A 21,582-nucleotide genomic window follows, 5' to 3' on the forward strand; every position below is an offset into this window, starting at 1 on the left:
TTAAAATCATTTTTGAATAGAAAAATCGAAGAAAATCAAAGAAAATCCACGAAAAACCACAAAAAACGGAAATTAAAATCAAAAAACCGCCGTTTGGCGGCACTTGGCAACGTGCCAAGGGGTCGTCGTTGCGAGACCCACCACTCGTATAAATCCATGCGCCTTTAATTTATCAATCATTTCCACGGATTTTCATCGTTGTTTATTGATTTTTATCAGTAACCCAACGAATTTTGTGATAAAAATCAATAAAATGAATTTCAAATTATCGATTTTTCAACATTTAATAACATTTTCCCCCAACTAATCTGGAAATTTTGCAGAAATGCCACATTAAACCGAGAATAGAGCCGGAAAATGTTCAAATGGGATCCGTGCGGGCTCGTTTGTGTGTGCATGATCTATCTACTGATTGCATATGCGGATTATGTGATTCTTATTTGGCTTTTGCTGCCAACTTTCGGGCACTCGTAGGTTTTTGTGGAGAAAAATTGACGAATTTTCGGATTTTCACCAATATTTCCCCCCATTTTTTTCTGGGTTTGAGCATCATGGCACAATTAAATTGAAATAAAAATGCGAAATTCACCCCAAAAGTCACTGATTTTTGGCTAAAAACGCTAATTTTCCACAAAAAATCGCTATTTTTTCCAGAATTTGGACAGTTTTCCACGGAGCCGTCTTCAATTGCCTGCTGGCAACGACGATTGTAGCTCACACACGAGCAATGTTGTCCGACCCGGGAACTGTGCCGATTTCCTCGTCAAAGTGAGGGTCTTACCACGAAAAGAGGGAATTTTGACGGAAAACTGGGAAAAAAATGGGAAATTTCGATTTTCCGAAGGTTTTTGTCCTGAAAATGATCAAAATCTCGGGTTTTCTGGCTCAGAAATGGAAATTTTAAGGGATATTGTGTCCCGACACAGCTGAAACAAGTGCTACAGTACCCTCGGGTTACTGTAGCCCTAGTTTCCACTGTGTAATTGCATTTTTTCTCGAAAATTTTTGGTTTTTAACTCAAAAAAAAATCTATTTTTCAGCTGAAATAGCCGAAAATGGATAAACACAGCTGAAACAAGTGCTACAGTACCTACAATCGTGGCGAGACCCACCCCGGGTTACTGTAGCCCCAGTTTCAGCTGTGTTTATCGATTTTTCACTAAAATCGATGACATTAGTGGAATTTTCAAGAAAAAAAAACAAAACTTTTACTAAAAATAGACATAAAAGCAAATTTTTTTCGAAATTAAAAAAAAAAGGTTTTCATTAAAATAACGTGCCAACTGGTAACTTTTTGTTAAAAAGAAGTGTAAAAATTGCTATTTTCTAGCTCTGACACAGCTGAAACAAGTGCTACAGTACCCCTAATCGTGGTGAGACCCACCGCGGGTTACTGTAACTCCGGTTTGAGCTGTGTAATCGCATTTTTCTCCGAATTCTTAAAAAAAATGTTTCAACTCAAAATAAATCTAATATTCTGCTAAAATAGCCGAAAAATCGATAAACACAGCTGAAACAAGTGCTACAGTACCCCCAATCGTGGCGAGACCCACCCCGGGTTACTGTAGCCCCAGTTTCAGCTGTGTTTATCGATTTTCGCGCGTTATTTTTAACCGTTTTCCACCGAATTTTCCGCATTTCCAGAGGCCAAAACACTCCGAATCCGGTATTTTCATCAGATGAGGAAGATGAATCCGATGAAGAAGCCGTTTTTCGTCACGATCACCTGAATCGTTCATCTGCAACTGAGTGGACAATGTGTACACGTTGTGATTCTCTAAGGCCACCGAGAGCTCATCATTGCAGAGTTTGCAAGCGTTGTGTCAGGAAAATGGACCATCATTGTTCGTTTTTCGGCGCTAAAAATGAAAAAAACAGCCCGAATCGGCTGAAAATCGAAACTTTCACTAATTTTCACCAAAAAAACCACCTAAAATAGACATTTTTGCCTTCAAAATGACTGAAATCTGTGAAAATTAGAGATTTTCACCGCTGACACAGCTGAAGCTAAAGCTACAGTAACCCTGTTGGGTCCCGCCACGACATAGCAGTGAAAAGGGGATTTTAGAGATTTTTTTGAATTTTTTAGCGATAAAAATGCGCTAAAAATCGAGAATTTTTCGGGCAAATCGTGGCGAGACCCACCGCGCGGGTTACTGTAGCATTGATTTCAACTGTGCCAAAACGCTAAAATAATTTTTCGATTTTTAGGCCCCTGGGTGAACAATTGCGTCGGCGAATACAATCAAAAATGGTTTCTCCAATTCATTTTCTACGTGGGAGCCTCAAGTGCATACTCTTTACTGTAAGTTTTCAGATTTCGTGGCGAGACCCACCGGCGGGGTTACTGTAGCACCAGTTTCAGCTGTATAATTGTGTTTTTTCCTCAGAATTCGAGAAAAATTCTAATTGTTTAGGATTTTAAGTGGAAAAAAAAATATGTGAAATTGCCAATTTTTGAGCTTAAAATTCCAAATTTCCAGCTAAAATAGCCGAAAAATCGATAAACACAGCCCAAACTAGTGCTACAGTACCCCGCTTCGTGGCAAAACCCACCGCGGGTTACTGTAGCACCAGTTTCAGCTGTGCCGCTGAATTTTGGCACAAAAATGATGGGTTTTGCGTAAAAATTAATGAAATTTCGGGAATTTTCCGAGAAAATTCACATAAAAGAAAAGTTTTAGACAAAAAATTGCTTTTTTATGAATAATTTTGACCAGAGATCGGGATTTTCGAGCAAAACCCCCAATATTTCAGAGAAAGTCGATTTTCATATAGCATTTTGGACGAAAAATTGAATTTTTAGCTTAAAAATCGACCATTGTACGTTAAAATTGTGTGAAAACCCGCTATTTTCTAGCACTGACACAGCTCTACACCATTGCTACAGTACCACCCCCCAATCGTGACGAGACCCACCGCGGGTTACTGTAGCACCAGTTTTAGCTGTGTAATATCAATTTTTCCAGAGTCCTATGCCTCTGCTGGGTATGGCACGATGCTTACGGTATGACGGGTATCAAAGGACCGCTCGGAGAGAATTTATATCACGCAAAAGTGTTAGTTGCTCAGGCGATTTTAAGCCCGAAAAATCCTGAAACAGCCTAATTTTCTTGTTGCAGAATCCACTCAATTATGCTTGCAATGGAGAGCGCTCTGTTCGGGCTGTTTGTACTTGCTGTTTCCTGTGATCAGGTGCGATTTTGCACGGAAAAACGCCAAAAAATCGCATTTTTCGGCCTAAAAACTGGAATTTTTAGCCCAAAAACTGGAAATTTTATGCTTAAAATGTGCGAAAAGCGCTATCTTTTAGCTCTGACACAGCTGAAACTAGTGCTACAGTTCCCATACGTCGTGGCGAGACCCGCCGCGGGTTACTGTAGCTTTCAGCTGAGCTGTGCTCTTTTTTTCTGATGAAAAATGGGGACTTATTTTACCGATTTTCACGCATTTTTCCGGCGAGAAAATTCCCCATTTTCCATGCAAAAACTGAATTTTTAAGGCCAAATTCTTCTGAAAATTTACGCATTTTTGTGCAAAAAACCCCCAAAATTACCCCATTTTTTTAACGAAAAAAGACATAAAAATTTCATTTTTATACTAAAAATTCCCTAAAAATCCGATTTTTAATGTAAAATCCTAGAAATTTCAAATTTTAACTGAAAAATTCCAAATTTTTTGCCAATTTCCCCCAATTTTCCAGCTCGGCGCAATTTTCACCGATGAGACAGCAATTGAATCGGTTCAACGACGCGGTCGAAATTATTTGGCTTCTTCGAGAAGGCCGCGAAATAGCAAAGTTGCAATGATGAAACAAGTTTGCGGACCGGGTAAGTGTCGTGAAAATTCGGTTAAAATCCGCGAAAAGTGAGCAAAAATCATCTGACACAGTTGAAACCGGAGCTACAGTAACCCCCCAGGGGTGGGTCTCACCACGATGCGGGGTACTGTAGCACTAGTTTCAGCTGTGTCTATCGATTTTTGGTTATTTCAGCGGAAATTTGGATTTTTTTTTGAATTTTCAGCACAAAATTGCCAATTTCACTTTTTTCAGCTTAAAATCTTTGAAAATCTGAAAAAAAATTTCTAAAATTCTCAAAAAAATCACTTGACACAGCTGAAACCCGGGCTACAGTAACCCGCGGTGGGTCTCGCCACGATGCGGGGGTACTGTAGCAATAGTTTCAGCTGTGTCTATCGATTTTCGGCTATTTTAGCGGAAATTTGGATTTTTTTTTGAATTTTTAGCTCAAAAATTGCCAATTTCACTGAAAATCTGGAAAAAAAACTTAAAATTGGATTTTTTTCAAGAAAACTCTGAAAAATCACAATTACACAACTGAAACCGGAGCTACAGTAACCCCCCAGGGGTGGGTCTCACCACGAAACCACGGGTTACTGTAGCACTTGTTTCAGCTGTGTCGGACCAAAAAAAAATCAAATTTTAACTGAAAAAAGCTCATTTTTCAACTAAAAGCACCAACTTTTAGTCCAAAATTCGACTGAAAATCGATTTTTCCACCAATTTTTCCTCGAAAATTCAAATTTTTAGCTAGTTTTTTGGTCTCCTCACGATTGTACTTACAGAGTACGGTAGCATCAGAAAAATTGATTTTTCGCCGATTTTTGAGCTAAAATTCGTCTAAAAATCGATTTTTGGATCAGTTTTCACTTCAAAATCCAATTTTTTCAGGTCCCAAGCTCCTATGGCTTATTCCGTGTGCAAATCCACAAAAATCGACGCCTCGATACCTCCGAACACACAATCAATTGGCTCATTTTGACGTGTAGCTGGACTTCTACTACAACTATTTTTTGGCACAAAATGCTCCAATTTCCAACGAAAAATCTCAATTTTACTGCTCAAAATTCACCAATTTTCTCTCCTCCCCCCCCCCCCCCCCGCCCACGCAGTGTCTTAAATCAAAATCATATAGATAATCACCTTTTTTTTTTAATTTTTCTGTACATTTTACATGTAATAATCTCCGGAGATTTTCAAATTTTACCTCCTCGCCAGAATCTTCCAGAAAAAGCTCCTTCCGTGTCGATTTACGCGGCACCTCTCGTGAACTCTGCGAGGAGAAGATTTCAATTTTTTGTCCTCGGGGAGTACACACGAGCCTGGAAGCTTCTTCTTCTTCTTCTTCTTTTTCCCAGCTCCCCCTCTCCAAGTGATAAATATCAATACACAAATAATTGGTGCCTACAGATTTCTATCCCCAAATTTCATGTAATTTTATTGATTTCTTATAATATATTAGCCAATTTTTTTTGTATTAAGAATTTTTTTTTCGTTCTTTTTTTTCAGCTTGTCTCATACGAAAATCGAAAATTGTCGATTAAAAAAAACAAATTTATTCAGGGCCTTATTTTTCAAAAAATTCTTGAGAAATTTTTCGGCGAATAGATAATATGCATTTTTTAATTAAAAAAAATTATGAAAAACCAAATGAGCAGGATAATCCTAGCTGGGCTCTGAAAAATTAAGAAAATGTTGTATCACTACAGTACTCCTACAGTATCCCTACAGTACTCCTACATAACCGCTATAGTACGCTACAGTAGTCCTAAAGTTTAGTGCCAACAGTAGCCCTACAGTAACCCTACAGCACCCCTACATTACCACCTCAGTTCTCCTACAGTACCCAAACACTTCCCCTATCGTACTTCTACAGTACCCAACAGTAGCCCCGCAGTAATCCTAAAGCTTAGTGCTGACAGTACCCCTACAGTAACCCTACAGTACCCAATACACTCACTCCAGTAGACTTCAACAGAAACATTCTCCACACTGCTCTCATCGTCGAGTTTGGTCTTAAAAATTTGTATATCCTCGTCCAGCTCTATCTGAAATTGTATGGCTAGGATTGGGCAAAAATCAATAAATATGTACTTACATCCAAAAACAAACGATCGAGAGGGTAATTAGTAAAAGTGAAAGTTCCGTTAATCGGAATATCGGCGCATTTCTGGAAAAATTGACAAAATTTTTAGGCCTCTTGGTCTCGCAACGACAATTTTTAGACCCCTGGTACCATTACCCCTACTACAGTACCACTACAGTAACCTACAGTACCCCAACGGTTCTTCTACAGTATCCCTACAGTGCTCCTACAGCACCCCCTACACTACCACAACAGTACCCCTGTACTACCACTACAGTAACCTACAGTACCCCAACGGCCCTCCTAAAGTATCCCCACAGTACCCCTACAGTACCCCTACAGTATCCAATACTATACCCCTACAGTATCCCTACAGTACCCCTATAGTCAAATTTCCCCACTTACCGGGTAGATCGTAGGATAATGTCCACAAGCTCTGGCCGTTCCTCCACCATTGGCAATTTCCTCAATTCCAATCATTCGGATCACCACTTTTTCCACTGATTTTCCATCGATTTTTAAATCCAGCGCCCATCCAATCTAGATTTTATCAAGTTACGTATATTGTATTATTATAATTTAAAAACGACATACGTTTCCCTTTTTCTCTGGAATTTCTCTGCGTAGAAATACATCACTCTCCGTATAATCCTCCACTCGTTCCATTCCATTAAAATTGAATAATCTGATTGGTGATCCGTCTGGCTGGGTGTGTGAATACGAATTATTGATGAAATTGTATTTAAATTTTGCTGAATTTTCTCCAGTCTTAGGGGTCAGTGCAAAAGCCGGGCCACTGCCTTGATGGTATGTGGTGGAAATGTTGAGAAGGTGAGTTTGCGCTAAAACTACGGAAGTTGAAAGTAGAGTACCGAAATTTTGGTTTTTTATACCTAAAATTGCCCTAACCTACCGAATTCGTTGTGAGACTTTCTATACAGTACTCCTGCAGTACCCCTACAGTACCCCTTCAGTTCACATATAGTACTACTACAGTACCCCAAATAGTGCACCTACAGTACCTCTACAGTTCTCCTGCAGTGCCCCTACATTACCCCTACAGTACACCTACATTACCCATACAGTACTTCTACAGTCCCACTACAGTAACCCTGCAGTACCCCTATAGCACCCCTACAGTACCGCTACAGTACACATATAGTACACCTACAGTACTCCGACATCATCCCCACAGGACCCCTACAGTACCCCTACAGTAGCCCTACAATACGTCTATTGTACTCATACAGTACTCCTACAGTACCACTAAACTACCCCATACTGTACTCCTACAGTACCACTACAGTACCCCTACAGTACCCTACTCCTTACAGTACTTCTACAGTATCCCTGCAGTACCCCTACAGAACCCCTACATTACCCCTACATTACCCCTACAGTACTCCTACAGTACTCCTACAGTACCCCTACAGTACCCCTACAATACCGCTACCGTACACATATAGTACCCCATATAGTACTCCTACAGTACACCTACAGTACACATATAGTACCCCTACAGTACACCTACTTTACCCATACAGTAACCCTACAGTACCACTACAGTAACACTACAGTAACCCTAACTTTTTCAAAGCTGCGGATTTTTTATGAGGCTTGCACCGCTTTGGACCACTTGATACTCAGTTTTTAATGCTTCAAACTCACCCCAGTAGGCTTTAACCAAAAAACCGCTCTCAAGCTCCCTACATTCCATACACTTTTCAGCATGCCCAAATACTTTCATATTCTTGTACATCTTGATCTGAAATTGATGTTTACTAGCTATGTAGTAGCTATAAGAATCACCAACTCCTAAGAAAAGGGTGTCAGCTTGTGGCTTATCAATGATCAAATCCTGGTTTACCGGAATTTCCATGCAATTCTGAAAATTTATTGGTGACTGTAGCACTTCAAAAGATTCTTCATAACAACCTCAAAAGTGTCCAGACAAGCCTCGGCTTTTCCTCCTCCGTTGAGTGTCTGATTTATTCCTACCATTCGAATTACCAGCGTCTCCAATACTTTACCAGTAGACGTCAAGTTGAACTTCCAGTAGATCTAAAACGAATACTATAGGGGTAATGTAGCGGTACTGTAGTGGTACTTTAGGTTACAGTAGTGATACTGTAGTGGTACTTTATTGGTACTATAGAGGTATTGTAAGGGATTCTGCAGGAGAACTGTTGGAATACTATAGGGATACTGTAGGAGGGCCGTTGGGGTACTGTAGGGTACTGTAGAGCTACTGGAGTGATAGTTTAGAAGTAGTTTAGAGGTAATGTAAGGGATACTGTATGAGTACTGTAGGAGTACTGTTGTAATACTGTAGGGGTACTGTAGGGGTACTGTAGGGGTACTGTAGGGGTACTGTAGGAGTATTGTAGGAGTATTGTAGGAGTGTCGTTGGGGTACTGTAGGTTAAGTAGTGGTACTGTAGTTGTAATTTCCAGTAGAACTAAAACCCAATAAGTCTACGTTTGTGAAACTCAAACATACCATTCCTTCCTCATTACGTTTTTTCTTTTGCAAGTATACATCGTATGGTTCTTCATCAGAATGCCGTTCAACATTTTTCACGATAAATGGTTTAACCGCTGATCCATCTTTGTTAGTGTGCGAATACTTTCCGCGCACAATTTCGTACTTGAACGCAAAGTATCTATGATTTCCCAATTGGATAGGTTCGTTCTGTGTTGTTAATGTCTGATGGTCAGGCTCTAGATCTGAAAATCGGGAGTTATCATAGGATTTTAGAGGGTAAAACTAAAACTCTTACCAGAATCAGTTGAAGAGCCCCCGAAAAGTGCAACCGCTAAAAAAAAAGAAAATAAAAAAAAGAGAGTTCCAACGAGGACCAAAGCTACGATCTTTTTAGAAGGATGCGATCTTGCTTCCGCTTGCGATCTTAAATTTGCTAAATTTCTTACGGAGAAGTGCTAAACTTAGTTTAAATTATTATAAAAAAACTTACATGTTTGTTCCGCTCAGCGGCAGTGGAGAGTATACAGGATTTTGCGATGACATTAGTTTTTTGAAATGTGTCTCTAAAAATAGTCAGGTTTGGTTTGTAAAAACTTTGAAGTGACCCAAGGTCAAGAAGGAGATAATTAGTTTAAATCGATAAATTGCCGGAATTGAAAATTTCCGAAAGTGAAAATTTCCGGCAAACCGGCAAATCCGCAAATCGGCAAATTGCTGGAGTTTAAAATTTCCGGCAAATTGCCGATTTGCCGAATTTGCCGGAAAAACAGCAAGTGCCAAAAATTTCGGCAAATTGTGGCTTGCACATTTTTTTTGTTGGAAATTTCAGAATATCAATCCAATCGGTAAAATTGTTCGCGGCAATATCTAAAGAAAACGGGATAAAATTTTCAAAAAGGCACAGTTTTAAGTGTTTCCGTCTTATAAAAAACTCATCTAAAAGTTTCCGGAAAATTGATATCCGGCAAACGGCAAATCGGCAAGTCGGCAAACTGCCGGTTTACCGATTTGCCAGAAATTTGAATTTTCTCGTTCGGCAAATGACAAATCGGCAATTTGCCGAACGAGATAGTAGCTCAAAACTAAACACGTTAAAAACATTGATATAGTATGTAGAATTGTACCAATCTTAACTCCTACCGTTATTTTCTAAATTGGGTATTGGAGGTAGAGTGAAGTGAACTTAATCACAGAATGTGTTGCCCAATTTTTCACCTTCGCCCCCCCCCCCTCTCTGTCACATGGTATGTTGTTGTCGGTTCACTGGTTTTACATGGTGGGCGATAATTATGTTGACAAACACTTGACCAACACAAAAAAAAACAGAACCTAGGTATGTCAGAGATCTACAAACAATGTTACTTACAAGGTAGTATTTGCTATGTGAGAGAAAACTCTGACACACTCATAGTAAACGAAGCGAATCCCCAAATCAGCCTAAAGCTTAGCCTAAGCCTAAGCCTGAGCCTGCGCCTAAGCTTTAGCCTAAACCAACGCCTAAGCCTAAGCCTATGCCAAAGTTTAAGCCTAGGCCTAAGGTTAAGCCTAATCCTAAGCCTAAGCCAGCCACTATCGAAAACAAAAAGGGGTTTGTTCAACTTTGTGCATTGTGTTTTGAAAAACGTGCACCTTCAAAATCGCAAAAAATCAAAACCCCAAAATCGCACAACATATACAAATCGCATACACATTTTGCCTGCGTGGCTTGGGCGGCGGCCTGGGTGGCCCTGACGGTGGCCTGCTTGATACACACTCACGCAGGTCACTGTCCAAGCCACGCAGGGCAATTTTGTAGCACGCAAGCCACAGTAGGCCGGCGCACTTCTCCTTAAAGGCAACAAGCCAAATATCCCTACTAACTCACTTTAAAGGCTACATACTCATTGCTAGACCTATCCAGAAGCTGCACAGACATGTTACCAAAGTCCAAAAGATAACACCCAGTCGAGTTGAAATACGAAATCTAGAAAAGCTTGAGATTCACGAAACCTTTCAAAAAAGTGAAACTTACTGCGCAATCCTCAGTGTAATAGCACTCATCATAGCAATCGGAAGGTTCCGAAAATTGGTGGGGGATGCCTGAAACGCCTACGGTAGGTTTTCCAAAATATGCTATCATTTTCATCGTCGGTGGTGAATCGGCAAACGTTTTAGGGAAAAGGAACAGGAGAAGAAGCATTTTTTAAAGGAATGATTTCAAAAATTTGACTAGGAAAGTGGAACTAAATAATAAAAGTATTAAAATTGGTCAAAGTAGTGAAACGGGACGCGCGATTTTGGGGTTTTGATTTTTTGCGATTTTGAAGGTGCACGTTTTTCAAAACACAATGCACAAAGTTGAACAAACCCCTTTTTGTTTTCGATAGTGGCTGGCTTAGGCTTAGGATTAGGCTTAACCTTAGGCCTAGGCTTAAACTTTGGCATAGGCTTAGGCTTAGGCGTTGGTTTAGGCTAAAGCTTAGGCGCAGGCTCAGGCTTAGGCTTAGGCTAAGCTTTAGGCTGATTTGGGGATTCGCTTCGTTTACTATGAGTGTGTCAGAGTTTTCTCTCACATAGCAAATACTACCTTGTAAGTAACATTGTTTGTAGATCTCTGACATACCTAGGTTCTGTTTTTTTTTGTGTTGGTCAAGTGTTTGTCAACATAATTATCGCCCACCATGTAAAACCAGTGAACCGACAACAACATACCATGTGACAGAGAGGGGGGGGGGGGGCGAAGGTGAAAAATTGGGCAACACATTCTGTGATTAAGTTCACTTCACTCTACCTCCAATACCCAATTTAGAAAATAACGGTAGGAGTTAAGATTGGTACAATTCTACATACTATATCAATGTTTTTAACGTGTTTAGTTTTGAGCTACTATCTCGTTCGGCAAATTGCCGATTTGTCATTTGCCGAACGAGAAAATTCAAATTTCTGGCAAATCGGTAAACCGGCAGTTTGCCGACTTGCCGATTTGCCGTTTGCCGGATATCAATTTTCCGGAAACTTTTAGATGAGTTTTTTATAAGACGGAAACACTTAAAACTGTGCCTTTTTGAAAATTTTATCCCGTTTTCTTTAGATATTGCCGCGAACAATTTTACCGATTGGATTGATATTCTGAAATTTCCAACAAAAAAAATGTGCAAGCCACAATTTGCCGAAATTTTTGGCACTTGCTGTTTTTCCGGCAAATTCGGCAAATCGGCAATTTGCCGGAAATTTTAAACTCCAGCAATTTGCCGATTTGCGGATTTGCCGGTTTGCCGGAAATTTTCACTTTCGGAAATTTTCAATTCCGGCAATTTATCGATTTAAACTAATTATCTCCTTCTTGACCTTGGGTCACTTCAAAGTTTTTACAAACCAAACCTGACTATTTTTAGAGACACATTTCAAAAAACTAATGTCATCGCAAAATCCTGTATACTCTCCACTGCCGCTGAGCGGAACAAACATGTAAGTTTTTTTATAATAATTTAAACTAAGTTTAGCACTTCTCCGTAAGAAATTTAGCAAATTTAAGATCGCAAGCGGAAGCAAGATCGCATCCTTCTAAAAAGATCGTAGCTTTGGTCCTCGTTGGAACTCTCTTTTTTTTATTTTCTTTTTTTTTAGCGGTTGCACTTTTCGGGGGCTCTTCAACTGATTCTGGTAAGAGTTTTAGTTTTACCCTCTAAAATCCTATGATAACTCCCGATTTTCAGATCTAGAGCCTGACCATCAGACATTAACAACACAGAACGAACCTATCCAATTGGGAAATCATAGATACTTTGCGTTCAAGTACGAAATTGTGCGCGGAAAGTATTCGCACACTAACAAAGATGGATCAGCGGTTAAACCATTTATCGTGAAAAATGTTGAACGGCATTCTGATGAAGAACCATACGATGTATACTTGCAAAAGAAAAAACGTAATGAGGAAGGAATGGTATGTTTGAGTTTCACAAACGTAGACTTATTGGGTTTTAGTTCTACTGGAAATTACAACTACAGTACCACTACTTAACCTACAGTACCCCAACGACACTCCTACAATACTCCTACAATACTCCTACAGTACCCCTACAGTACCCCTACAGTACCCCTACAGTACCCCTACAGTATTACAACAGTACTCCTACAGTACTCATACAGTATCCCTTACATTACCTCTAAACTACTTCTAAACTATCACTCCAGTAGCTCTACAGTACCCTACAGTACCCCAACGGCCCTCCTACAGTATCCCTATAGTATTCCAACAGTTCTCCTGCAGAATCCCTTACAATACCTCTATAGTACCAATAAAGTACCACTACAGTATCACTACTGTAACCTAAAGTACCACTACAGTACCGCTACATTACCCCTATAGTATTCGTTTTAGATCTACTGGAAGTTCAACTTGACGTCTACTGGTAAAGTATTGGAGACGCTGGTAATTCGAATGGTAGGAATAAATCAGACACTCAACGGAGGAGGAAAAGCCGAGGCTTGTCTGGACACTTTTGAGGTTGTTATGAAGAATCTTTTGAAGTGCTACAGTCACCAATAAATTTTCAGAATTGCATGGAAATTCCGGTAAACCAGGATTTGATCATTGATAAGCCACAAGCTGACACCCTTTTCTTAGGAGTTGGTGATTCTTATAGCTACTACATAGCTAGTAAACATCAATTTCAGATCAAGATGTACAAGAATATGAAAGTATTTGGGCATGCTGAAAAGTGTATGGAATGTAGGGAGCTTGAGAGCGGTTTTTTGGTTAAAGCCTACTGGGGTGAGTTTGAAGCATTAAAAACTGAGTATCAAGTGGTCCAAAGCGGTGCAAGCCTCATAAAAAATCCGCAGCTTTGAAAAAGTTAGGGTTACTGTAGTGTTACTGTAGTGGTACTGTAGGGTTACTGTATGGGTAAAGTAGGTGTACTGTAGGGGTACTATATGTGTACTGTAGGTGTACTGTAGGAGTACTATATGGGGTACTATATGTGTACGGTAGCGGTATTGTAGGGGTACTGTAGGGGTACTGTAGGAGTACTGTAGGAGTACTGTAGGGGTAATGTAGGGGTAATGTAGGGGTTCTGTAGGGGTACTGCAGGGATACTGTAGAAGTACTGTAAGGAGTAGGGTACTGTAGGGGTACTGTAGTGGTACTGTAGGAGTACAGTATGGGGTAGTTTAGTGGTACTGTAGGAGTACTGTATGAGTACAATAGACGTATTGTAGGGCTACTGTAGGGGTACTGTAGGGGTCCTGTGGGGATGATGTCGGAGTACTGTAGGTGTACTATATGTGTACTGTAGCGGTACTGTAGGGGTGCTATAGGGGTACTGCAGGGTTACTGTAGTGGGACTGTAGAAGTACTGTATGGGTAATGTAGGTGTACTGTAGGGGTAATGTAGGGGCACTGCAGGAGAACTGTAGAGGTACTGTAGGTGCACTATTTGGGGTACTGTAGTAGTACTATATGTGAACTGAAGGGGTACTGTAGGGGTACTGCAGGAGTACTGTATAGAAAGTCTCACAACGAATTCGGTAGGTTAGGGCAATTTTAGGTATAAAAAACCAAAATTTCGGTACTCTACTTTCAACTTCCGTAGTTTTAGCGCAAACTCACCTTCTCAACATTTCCACCACATACCATCAAGGCAGTGGCCCGGCTTTTGCACTGACCCCTAAGACTGGAGAAAATTCAGCAAAATTTAAATACAATTTCATCAATAATTCGTATTCACACACCCAGCCAGACGGATCACCAATCAGATTATTCAATTTTAATGGAATGGAACGAGTGGAGGATTATACGGAGAGTGATGTATTTCTACGCAGAGAAATTCCAGAGAAAAAGGGAAACGTATGTCGTTTTTAAATTATAATAATACAATATACGTAACTTGATAAAATCTAGATTGGATGGGCGCTGGATTTAAAAATCGATGGAAAATCAGTGGAAAAAGTGGTGATCCGAATGATTGGAATTGAGGAAATTGCCAATGGTGGAGGAACGGCCAGAGCTTGTGGACATTATCCTACGATCTACCCGGTAAGTGGGGAAATTTGACTATAGGGGTACTGTAGGGATACTGTAGGGGTATAGTATTGGATACTGTAGGGGTACTGTAGGGGTACTGTGGGGATACTTTAGGAGGGCCGTTGGGGTACTGTAGGTTACTGTAGTGGTAGTACAGGGGTACTGTTGTGGTAGTGTAGGGGGTGCTGTAGGAGCACTGTAGGGATACTGTAGAAGAACCGTTGGGGTACTGTAGGTTACTGTAGTGGTACTGTAGTAGGGGTAATGGTACCAGGGGTCTAAAAATTGTCGTTGCGAGACCAAGAGGCCTAAAAATTTTGTCAATTTTTCCAGAAATGCGCCGATATTCCGATTAACGGAACTTTCACTTTTACTAATTACCCTCTCGATCGTTTGTTTTTGGATGTAAGTACATATTTATTGATTTTTGCCCAATCCTAGCCATACAATTTCAGATAGAGCTGGACGAGGATATACAAATTTTTAAGACCAAACTCGACGATGAGAGCAGTGTGGAGAATGTTTCTGTTGAAGTCTACTGGAGTGAGTGTATTGGGTACTGTAGGGTTACTGTAGGGGTACTGTCAGCACTAAGCTTTAGGATTACTGCGGGGCTACTGTTGGGTACTGTAGAAGTACGATAGGGGAAGTGTTTGGGTACTGTAGGAGAACTGAGGTGGTAATGTAGGGGTGCTGTAGGGTTACTGTAGGGCTACTGTTGGCACTAAACTTTAGGACTACTGTAGCGTACTATAGCGGTTATGTAGGAGTACTGTAGGGATACTGTAGGAGTACTGTAGTGATACAACATTTTCTTAATTTTTCAGAGCCCAGCTAGGATTATCCTGCTCATTTGGTTTTTCATAATTTTTTTTAATTAAAAAATGCATATTATCTATTCGCCGAAAAATTTCTCAAGAATTTTTTGAAAAATAAGGCCCTGAATAAATTTGTTTTTTTTAATCGACAATTTTCGATTTTCGTATGAGACAAGCTGAAAAAAAAGAACGAAAAAAAAATTCTTAATACAAAAAAAATTGGCTAATATATTATAAGAAATCAATAAAATTACATGAAATTTGGGGATAGAAATCTGTAGGCACCAATTATTTGTGTATTGATATTTATCACTTGGAGAGGGGGAGCTGGGAAAAAGAAGAAGAAGAAGAAGAAGCTTCCAGGCTCGTGTGTACTCCCCGAGGACAAAAAATTGAAATCTTCTCCTCGCAGAGTTCACGAGAGGTGCCGCGTAAATCGACACGGAAGGAGCTTTTTCTGGAAGATTCTGGCGAGGAGGTAAAATTTGAAAATCTCCGGAGATTATTACATGTAAAATGTACAGAAAAATTAAAAAAAAAAGGTGATTATCTATATGATTTTGATTTAAGACACTGCGTGGGCGGGGGGGGGGGGGGGGAGGAGAGAAAATTGGTGAATTTTGAGCAGTAAAATTGAGATTTTTCGTTGGAAATTGGAGCATTTTGTGCCAAAAAATAGTTGTAGTAGAAGTCCAGCTACACGTCAAAATGAGCCAATTGATTGTGTGTTCGGAGGTATCGAGGCGTCGATTTTTGTGGATTTGCACACGGAATAAGCCATAGGAGCTTGGGACCTGAAAAAATTGGATTTTGAAGTGAAAACTGATCCAAAAATCGATTTTTAGACGAATTTTAGCTCAAAAATCGGCGAAAAATCAATTTTTCTGATGCTACCGTACTCTGTAAGTACAATCGTGAGGAGACCAAAAAACTAGCTAAAAATTTGAATTTTCGAGGAAAAATTGGTGGAAAAATCGATTTTCAGTCGAATTTTGGACTAAAAGTTGGTGCTTTTAGTTGAAAAATGAGCTTTTTTCAGTTAAAATTTGATTTTTTTTTGGTCCGACACAGCTGAAACAAGTGCTACAGTAACCCGTGGTTTCGTGGTGAGATCCACCCCTGGGGGGTTACTGTAGCTCCGGTTTCAGTTGTGTCCGGTACTTTCTTATATACGGATCAATACATACACAAACATGCCACCATAGTTTCCTATTAATTGTGTCACATTTGACATTTGCAACCTCAAGCCAATAAATATTCCATTTTAAACATTTACTTATTCATACTCTTGATTACATAGTAATAGTCTATAAAGTTTAGAAAAAAACACGTTTACTTTGTTTTCTGGTTCCTGCTTCGTTCTTGCCAGACTCTATTCGCATCCAGTGCGCATACTATGCGCGCCTTTTGCGCTTTAGGTGCGCGCGCCGGGCGGATTCTCTTTTTATCGCGCGCCAGGCGCAAAACGTGCGCGCCCCAGGAGAAGCGAACTGCCGAGTATATATATATATCAGGGGTGTGCGGCAAATCTCAAAATGTGCCGAGCTCAGCAAATCTGTTTTTTTTTCAATATTCTAATCTTTTCAATATTCACTTTAAATTTTTTTTTGTTTGTCCCCTTGGGGACTGGGCCGAGCCCGGCAGCAGTGCAACGCCAGGACGACCCTTGGGAAGTCGGAGCAAGCCCCGAGTCTTCCCTAGGTTCCAAAAATCATATAACCTCTATTACACTCATTCGAGTGTATACCGTAGGTTAATACGATAAGAACAGATACTACACTTTGATCTTAGCTAATAAGCCGAAGAAGCGATACTGAACGATCGACGTGACAAGGGTAGTGGGGAGTGGTGTACAGACAAATCAGGGGCGCGCGTGTGCTACTATGAAATGACGGAGTGTAGTGGGGAGAGGGTGGAGGCGCAGACAGATGTTGGTTGCAAGACGTGCATGGGTTCGATTCGAAAGAAATTCGGTTTTACAAAAGGCATTCGGCAAATTCGGCAAATTTTGCCGCACGCCACTGATGTATATGTACATATATATATATATATAATTCGGGGCTTGCTCCGACTTCCCAAGGGTCGTCCTGGCGTTGCACTGCTGCCGGGCTCGGCCCAGTCCCCAAGGGACAAACAAAAAAAAATTTAAAGTGAATATTGAAAAGATTAGAATATTGAAAAAAAAACAGATTTGCTGAGCTCGGCACATTTTGAGATTTGCCGCACACCCCTGATATATATATATACTCGGCAGTTCGCTTCTCCTGGGGCGCGCACGTTTTGCGCCTGGCGCGCGATAAAAAGAGAATCCGCCCGGCGCGCGCACCTAAAGCGCAAAAGGCGCGCATAGTATGCGCACTGGATGCGAATAGAGTCTGGCAAGAACGAAGCAGGAACCAGAAAACAAAGTAAACGTGTTTTTTTCTAAACTTTATAGACTATTACTATGTAATCAAGAGTATGAATAAGTAAATGTTTAAAATGGAATATTTATTGGCTTGAGGTTGCAAATGTCAAATGTGACACAATTAATAGGAAACTATGGTGGCATGTTTGTGTATGTATTGATCCGTATATAAGAAAGTACCGGTATATAGGCACTTTATAGTTGTTTTGACTTCCCATCCTCAAATTCACGTAGAAAAAACATAATCCCCACATCGTCGACGCTCTGTGCGCGGATCGTCCACGCTCTGTACGCGCCCCGTGCGCGCGCCCTCCGCAGATCGCGGCCGCGGCCTAGATTTCAACTCTGCCAAATGTTTCAAGCTTTTTCAAGCGTGTTTTTTTTCAGTTTTTTTCGACTTTGCACATTTTCTATATTTTTATATTTTTTTCTATTAAATATTAATGAAAAAATTTGCAGAAATTGCATAAATGCCTGGTCGAAACAAATAATCGGAGGACCAGAGTGACATAGTTCATCGGTAAGATAGTAAAAACGATTTCTTCGAAATTAGTAATATTTTGATAACGACCCGGTCTTCAATATCTTCTATGCATCGCAATTATTTAAAAAACAGAATTTAATATTTTCAGAAAAGCAGCAAAATATTGAGACGATTTAAATTCCCACCTTCACACGGCCTACAGCTTATATGCACGAGAGACCTTCGGGAAGAAGATTTTTGGAGTTGTTTATTCTCCCTGATTCCTGTAAGTTTTTTTTCTTCTTCAAATGAACATGAAAAATGTTTCAATGAATGAAATTAACTTGTTTATTTTTCAGGTCCATCGAAAAAACTTGAGGAGCTCCAACAGAAAAAGAAGGTAACTTGCTGGACAAAGGAACAATTTTTAATTTTGAAGTTTTTAATTTTTTTAAACCTTTCCAATTTAATAAAATTTAATTTAAATATACCCAGTATTCTACGTTTACAATGTATTTGATAAAATAATGAAGTGATGGGGAACGAGCCGTGGCCAAATTCGTGTGAAATGCGCTGGGCGCGCGCAAAGAGTGCGCCGGGCGCTCGCGACATTATTACTAGCGCGCTCCGTCCGCGCGCTCGGTGCGAAACATGCGCGCGCCAGGAGTAACAAACTGCCGAGTGGGTATTCCGATTAAAAAAATTCTGAATATCCAAAATCCAAATATCGATACTTTGTATATTTATGTACGTGAGCTTGAAATTTACTATATGTATAGTCTCAAATAATACCAATTTCAGATATATTTGAACAAGGACATAAACATTTTTAAAACAGAAATGAAAGATGGAGGCCGTGTGAAGAGTTGACTTTTTGACTTTTTTCTTGCTTGAGAGTGGTTTGAAGCCAAAAAAAACTGTGAATAGGAAAATACAGCACTAGAAAATGAGAGAACAAGTGACCCAAAGAATGTGCAAAATAATAAATATAATGAACGTTTCCACGCATTAAATACTCAGTCAACGCTCGGTAAATCGGCTGCTACTCAAAAACTATTAAAAAAAACTCAATATGTTTTATGGCATAAATTCTCTGCAGACAATTATCTATCTGCTGAAATCAATAACATTTGACGGCAAAAAAAATACTAGTACCCGCCTGATCGGTAAAGCACACATTCCTTTGCGTAGTGCATTTAGCGAGCCATAGAAGGCCCAGCTTAAGCTGTAGTTATAATTCACGTCTATTCAGAGCCGGAACCTGATCTCCGCTTATTTTTTCCAATTTCTTCCTATCTGAAACCAATTGAATTGGAGCCTAACATAGAAGAGAACTATTTAAAGTTTACGTATAACATTATTGAAAACACTTATTCACACAAAAATCGAGATGGATCACTAGCTGAACCATGTGTCGCTTCTGCAGTGGAACGAGTAGTGAACAGAAAGTTGAATGAAGCCTACTTACAAAAAATCCGAGGAGAAGATTATGGACTGGTAAGTTTGTTCAAAAATAAAAAATTCGCGAATTTCAATTTCCAGATTTATTGGGATTTCAACTTGCAGTTTTTTGGAAAATCGTTTGAGAAAATTGAAATTAAAATGACTGAAATTGAAGAAATTCCTAGTGGAGATGCGGAAGCCTGTTTATCTAAAATACCAGTATGAGAAAAGAAAACGATTATTCTAAAAATGATTTTTTAGGAGGTTTTTTATGAAAAAAACTATTCTTGCGGAAGAATTCCGAAAAATGGAACATTAAACTTTGAAAAGCCAAACTTTGAACGTTTGAAGTTAAGCGTGAGTTATAACTGTGTTTTTTAAAACACTAAAATGAGTTTCAGATGTATTTGCACGAGGATATAAAAATATTCAAAACGGAAATGAAAAATGGTAGCAATGTTGAAAGTTTTTCCGTGGAATTCTATTGGAGTGAGTCTTGCATTTTAAAGCTTATATTCAGAAGAATAAGTTAACGATCGGAAAGTTTTCAGAGCCCACACCGTGAAACAACGCGTAATATAGGAGCATCGTTGTAATGTTCTTCTTTGAGAAAAATGCACAGTGCCAAACCCCCTTTTCGCAGATCCCATTCTTACAGATCCTCTTTCTCATCAGCCTCATTTTGATTTTGTTTATATCCCAAAATATTTGAGAGATTGGTTTGCGATGAAAGTGTTTATAAAACTTTTTTTTCAAAAAGTTTATGAGAACAACTCCCGTGTGCTACCATTCGCACTCCCAAATCCTTTAGAATGCCACCTTTTTCAAATTATGAGCCAAAATTTAATGTACCTTCAAGACTTGCCTCTTGTCTCTTGCCTCTTGCCAAGTCTCTTGCCAAGATTTCACTAATATCCATTGGATTTTTAATCATATTTACACCACTTACCAATGCCATTTTCAGAATAAGACGTGATAGCAACGAAGCTGGTAAGTAAAAAATGAATAGCTGCTGCTCAACTATAGTGGGGAAACTTCAGGTCCATATTCCACCAAAGTTCCGTCTATGGATCATGAAACTGCTATCAAGAAAATTGTGGCTGTGACGGCTCCTAACAATGGTGAGTTTATAATAAATGAGAGATAGAGTACGGTCAGTAATTTGGAAAAAAAAATTGGAAAAACTTATATTCTTATTTCCCTTCAAAAAATGTTGTTTGAAATTTCAAAACTTCCAGAACCCGATCGAAACCATGCTGGTATAACATCGACATCCTTTACGTATCAAAACAAGCCAATCAAATTGAGTCCTCCAAGCTCAGGAGATAACTACGTAAAATTTACGTATAACGTTATCAGCAATACCTACTCACAGACACATGAAGATGGTTCGAAAATTGATTCATTTTACGTTTTTAATATTGAACGAGTTGAGGACAGGAGTTTGAATCAAGTATATTTACGCAAAAGAAACACACTTTTTATGGGATCGGTACGATTTTCAGAGCATTAGTTTCAACAAAAAAAAAATTATTTTCCAGATTACTTGGCAGTTCATCTGGGAGCTCGTTGGAAAATCAATCGAGAAAATAGTCATTAAAATTGCCGGAATAGAAGAATATCTCAAATATGTGGATGGAGGAAATGCCAATGCGTGTCTGACATTTTTAGCTGCCAGAACACAGGTAATTATTCGCCTATTCCTCCCAAGAGCAAACAACCCCCGCCCCCCTTGCAAGCTAACATAAATTTTCAGAATTGCAGTATAGTTCCAACGAATAAAAGTTTGACCATCGAAAGACCGGAATATGATTCATTGTCTCTTCAGGTGAGCTTCTTTCGTTAAATTTTCTGTAAGAAACACTCGACTTACAGCTGGATATGTTCCGCGATATAAAACTTCTGAAAACCAATCTGAACGGTACAAGAAATGTGGAGAGCTTTTCAGTTGAGATGCACTGGCGTGAGTCAAGTCTTCAATCATCTCACTAGTAGAGAGGAATTAATGAAAACATTTGAATTATCGCAAAAGGAAACGTCATTTCATAAACAATTTGGCCCCAAATTGCTGGCAT

General features: G+C 39.5%; 6 protein-coding genes and 6 non-coding genes across 13 annotated transcripts; 7 read left to right on the forward strand and 5 right to left on the reverse strand.

Moving 5' to 3' along the window:
- Positions 1-323: 323 nt before the first annotated feature.
- Positions 324-4,896, forward strand: dhhc-7 (Palmitoyltransferase; the record flags this gene model as incomplete). 2 transcript variants are annotated; one of them, NM_060559.7, is made up of 8 exons in its annotated part: positions 324-470; positions 655-768; positions 1,645-1,844; positions 2,212-2,305; positions 2,970-3,059; positions 3,123-3,195; positions 3,704-3,830; positions 4,694-4,896. In NM_060559.7, 8 exons carry the CDS (start codon positions 358-360, stop codon positions 4,789-4,791), a joined length of 909 nt encoding a protein of 302 aa, NP_492960.1. The 2 variants fall into 2 exon arrangements, with proteins under 2 accessions (NP_492960.1, NP_492961.1); NM_060560.8 differs by lacking the exon at positions 324-470 and having other exon boundaries at positions 728-768; positions 4,694-4,791.
- A 571-nt stretch (positions 4,897-5,467) lies between these two features.
- On the reverse strand, positions 5,468-8,915 carry C17D12.3 (PAW domain-containing protein; the record flags this gene model as incomplete). The annotated part of the gene is made up of 11 exons (NM_060561.2): positions 5,468-5,478; positions 5,763-5,850; positions 5,901-5,972; positions 6,294-6,428; positions 6,483-6,730; positions 7,557-7,653; positions 7,702-7,773; positions 7,824-7,949; positions 8,388-8,614; positions 8,668-8,795; positions 8,863-8,915. The coding sequence occupies 11 exons, from the start codon at positions 8,913-8,915 to the stop codon at positions 5,468-5,470; spliced, it is 1,257 nt and encodes a 418-aa protein (NP_492962.2).
- Positions 8,916-9,806: 891 nt separating this feature from the next.
- On the forward strand, positions 9,807-9,925 carry C17D12.13. The gene has a single exon (NR_050589.1). It is a non-coding gene; the product is annotated as an Unclassified non-coding RNA C17D12.13 (non-coding RNA).
- C17D12.16 lies at positions 9,807-9,925 on the reverse strand. The gene has a single exon (NR_050590.1). It is a non-coding gene; the product is annotated as an Unclassified non-coding RNA C17D12.16 (non-coding RNA).
- Positions 9,926-10,227: 302 nt separating this feature from the next.
- On the reverse strand, positions 10,228-10,551 carry C17D12.9 (PAN-3 domain-containing protein; the record flags this gene model as incomplete). The annotated part of the gene is made up of 2 exons (NM_001136279.1): positions 10,228-10,335; positions 10,384-10,551. 2 exons carry the CDS (start codon positions 10,549-10,551, stop codon positions 10,228-10,230), a joined length of 276 nt encoding a protein of 91 aa, NP_001129751.1.
- Positions 10,552-11,766: 1,215 nt separating this feature from the next.
- Y47H9A.1 (PAW domain-containing protein) lies at positions 11,767-15,214 on the forward strand (the record flags this gene model as incomplete). The annotated part of the gene is made up of 11 exons (NM_060562.1): positions 11,767-11,819; positions 11,887-12,014; positions 12,068-12,294; positions 12,733-12,858; positions 12,909-12,980; positions 13,029-13,125; positions 13,952-14,199; positions 14,254-14,388; positions 14,710-14,781; positions 14,832-14,919; positions 15,204-15,214. The coding sequence occupies 11 exons, from the start codon at positions 11,767-11,769 to the stop codon at positions 15,212-15,214; spliced, it is 1,257 nt and encodes a 418-aa protein (NP_492963.1).
- Positions 15,215-16,800: 1,586 nt separating this feature from the next.
- Positions 16,801-17,007, forward strand: Y47H9A.5. The gene has a single exon (NR_050591.1). It is a non-coding gene; the product is annotated as an Unclassified non-coding RNA Y47H9A.5 (non-coding RNA).
- Positions 16,820-17,006, reverse strand: Y47H9A.2. The gene has a single exon (NR_000124.1). It is a non-coding gene; the product is annotated as a small nuclear RNA Y47H9A.2 (small nuclear RNA).
- A 242-nt stretch (positions 17,008-17,249) lies between the features above and the next one.
- Positions 17,250-17,318, forward strand: Y47H9A.4. The gene has a single exon (NR_050592.1). It is a non-coding gene; the product is annotated as an Unclassified non-coding RNA Y47H9A.4 (non-coding RNA).
- On the reverse strand, positions 17,250-17,318 carry Y47H9A.3. The gene has a single exon (NR_050593.1). It is a non-coding gene; the product is annotated as an Unclassified non-coding RNA Y47H9A.3 (non-coding RNA).
- Positions 17,319-18,292: 974 nt separating this feature from the next.
- On the forward strand, positions 18,293-18,584 carry W04G5.3 (Ovule protein; the record flags this gene model as incomplete). Its single annotated transcript, NM_060563.1, has 2 exons — positions 18,293-18,350; positions 18,424-18,584. 2 exons carry the CDS (start codon positions 18,293-18,295, stop codon positions 18,582-18,584), a joined length of 219 nt encoding a protein of 72 aa, NP_492964.1.
- A 1,711-nt stretch (positions 18,585-20,295) lies between these two features.
- W04G5.4 (PAW domain-containing protein) lies at positions 20,296-21,570 on the forward strand. The gene is made up of 6 exons (NM_001377637.2): positions 20,296-20,497; positions 20,548-20,628; positions 20,746-20,999; positions 21,049-21,192; positions 21,264-21,335; positions 21,383-21,570. The coding sequence occupies exons 1-6, from the start codon at positions 20,320-20,322 to the stop codon at positions 21,497-21,499; spliced, it is 846 nt and encodes a 281-aa protein (NP_001364611.1). The 5' UTR covers positions 20,296-20,319; the 3' UTR covers positions 21,500-21,570.
- The last annotated feature ends 12 nt before the right edge of the window (positions 21,571-21,582 follow it).

The sequence above is a fragment of the Caenorhabditis elegans genome, chromosome I, assembly GCF_000002985.6.
Source record: "Caenorhabditis elegans chromosome I".
Lineage (NCBI taxonomy): Eukaryota > Metazoa > Nematoda > Chromadorea > Rhabditida > Rhabditidae > Caenorhabditis > Caenorhabditis elegans.

Bases quoted from the DNA above. Each gene is read 5' to 3' on its own strand.
- W04G5.4 (NM_001377637.2), top strand. From the start codon at position 20,320: ATGCCACCTTTTTCAAATTATGAGCCAAAATTTAATGTACCTTCAAGA. The intron at 21,193-21,263 runs GTAATTATTCGC...ATAAATTTTCAG, and splicing joins TTTTAGCTGCCAGAACACAG to AATTGCAGTATAGTTCCAAC. The intron at 21,336-21,382 runs GTGAGCTTCTTT...CTCGACTTACAG, and splicing joins ATGATTCATTGTCTCTTCAG to CTGGATATGTTCCGCGATAT.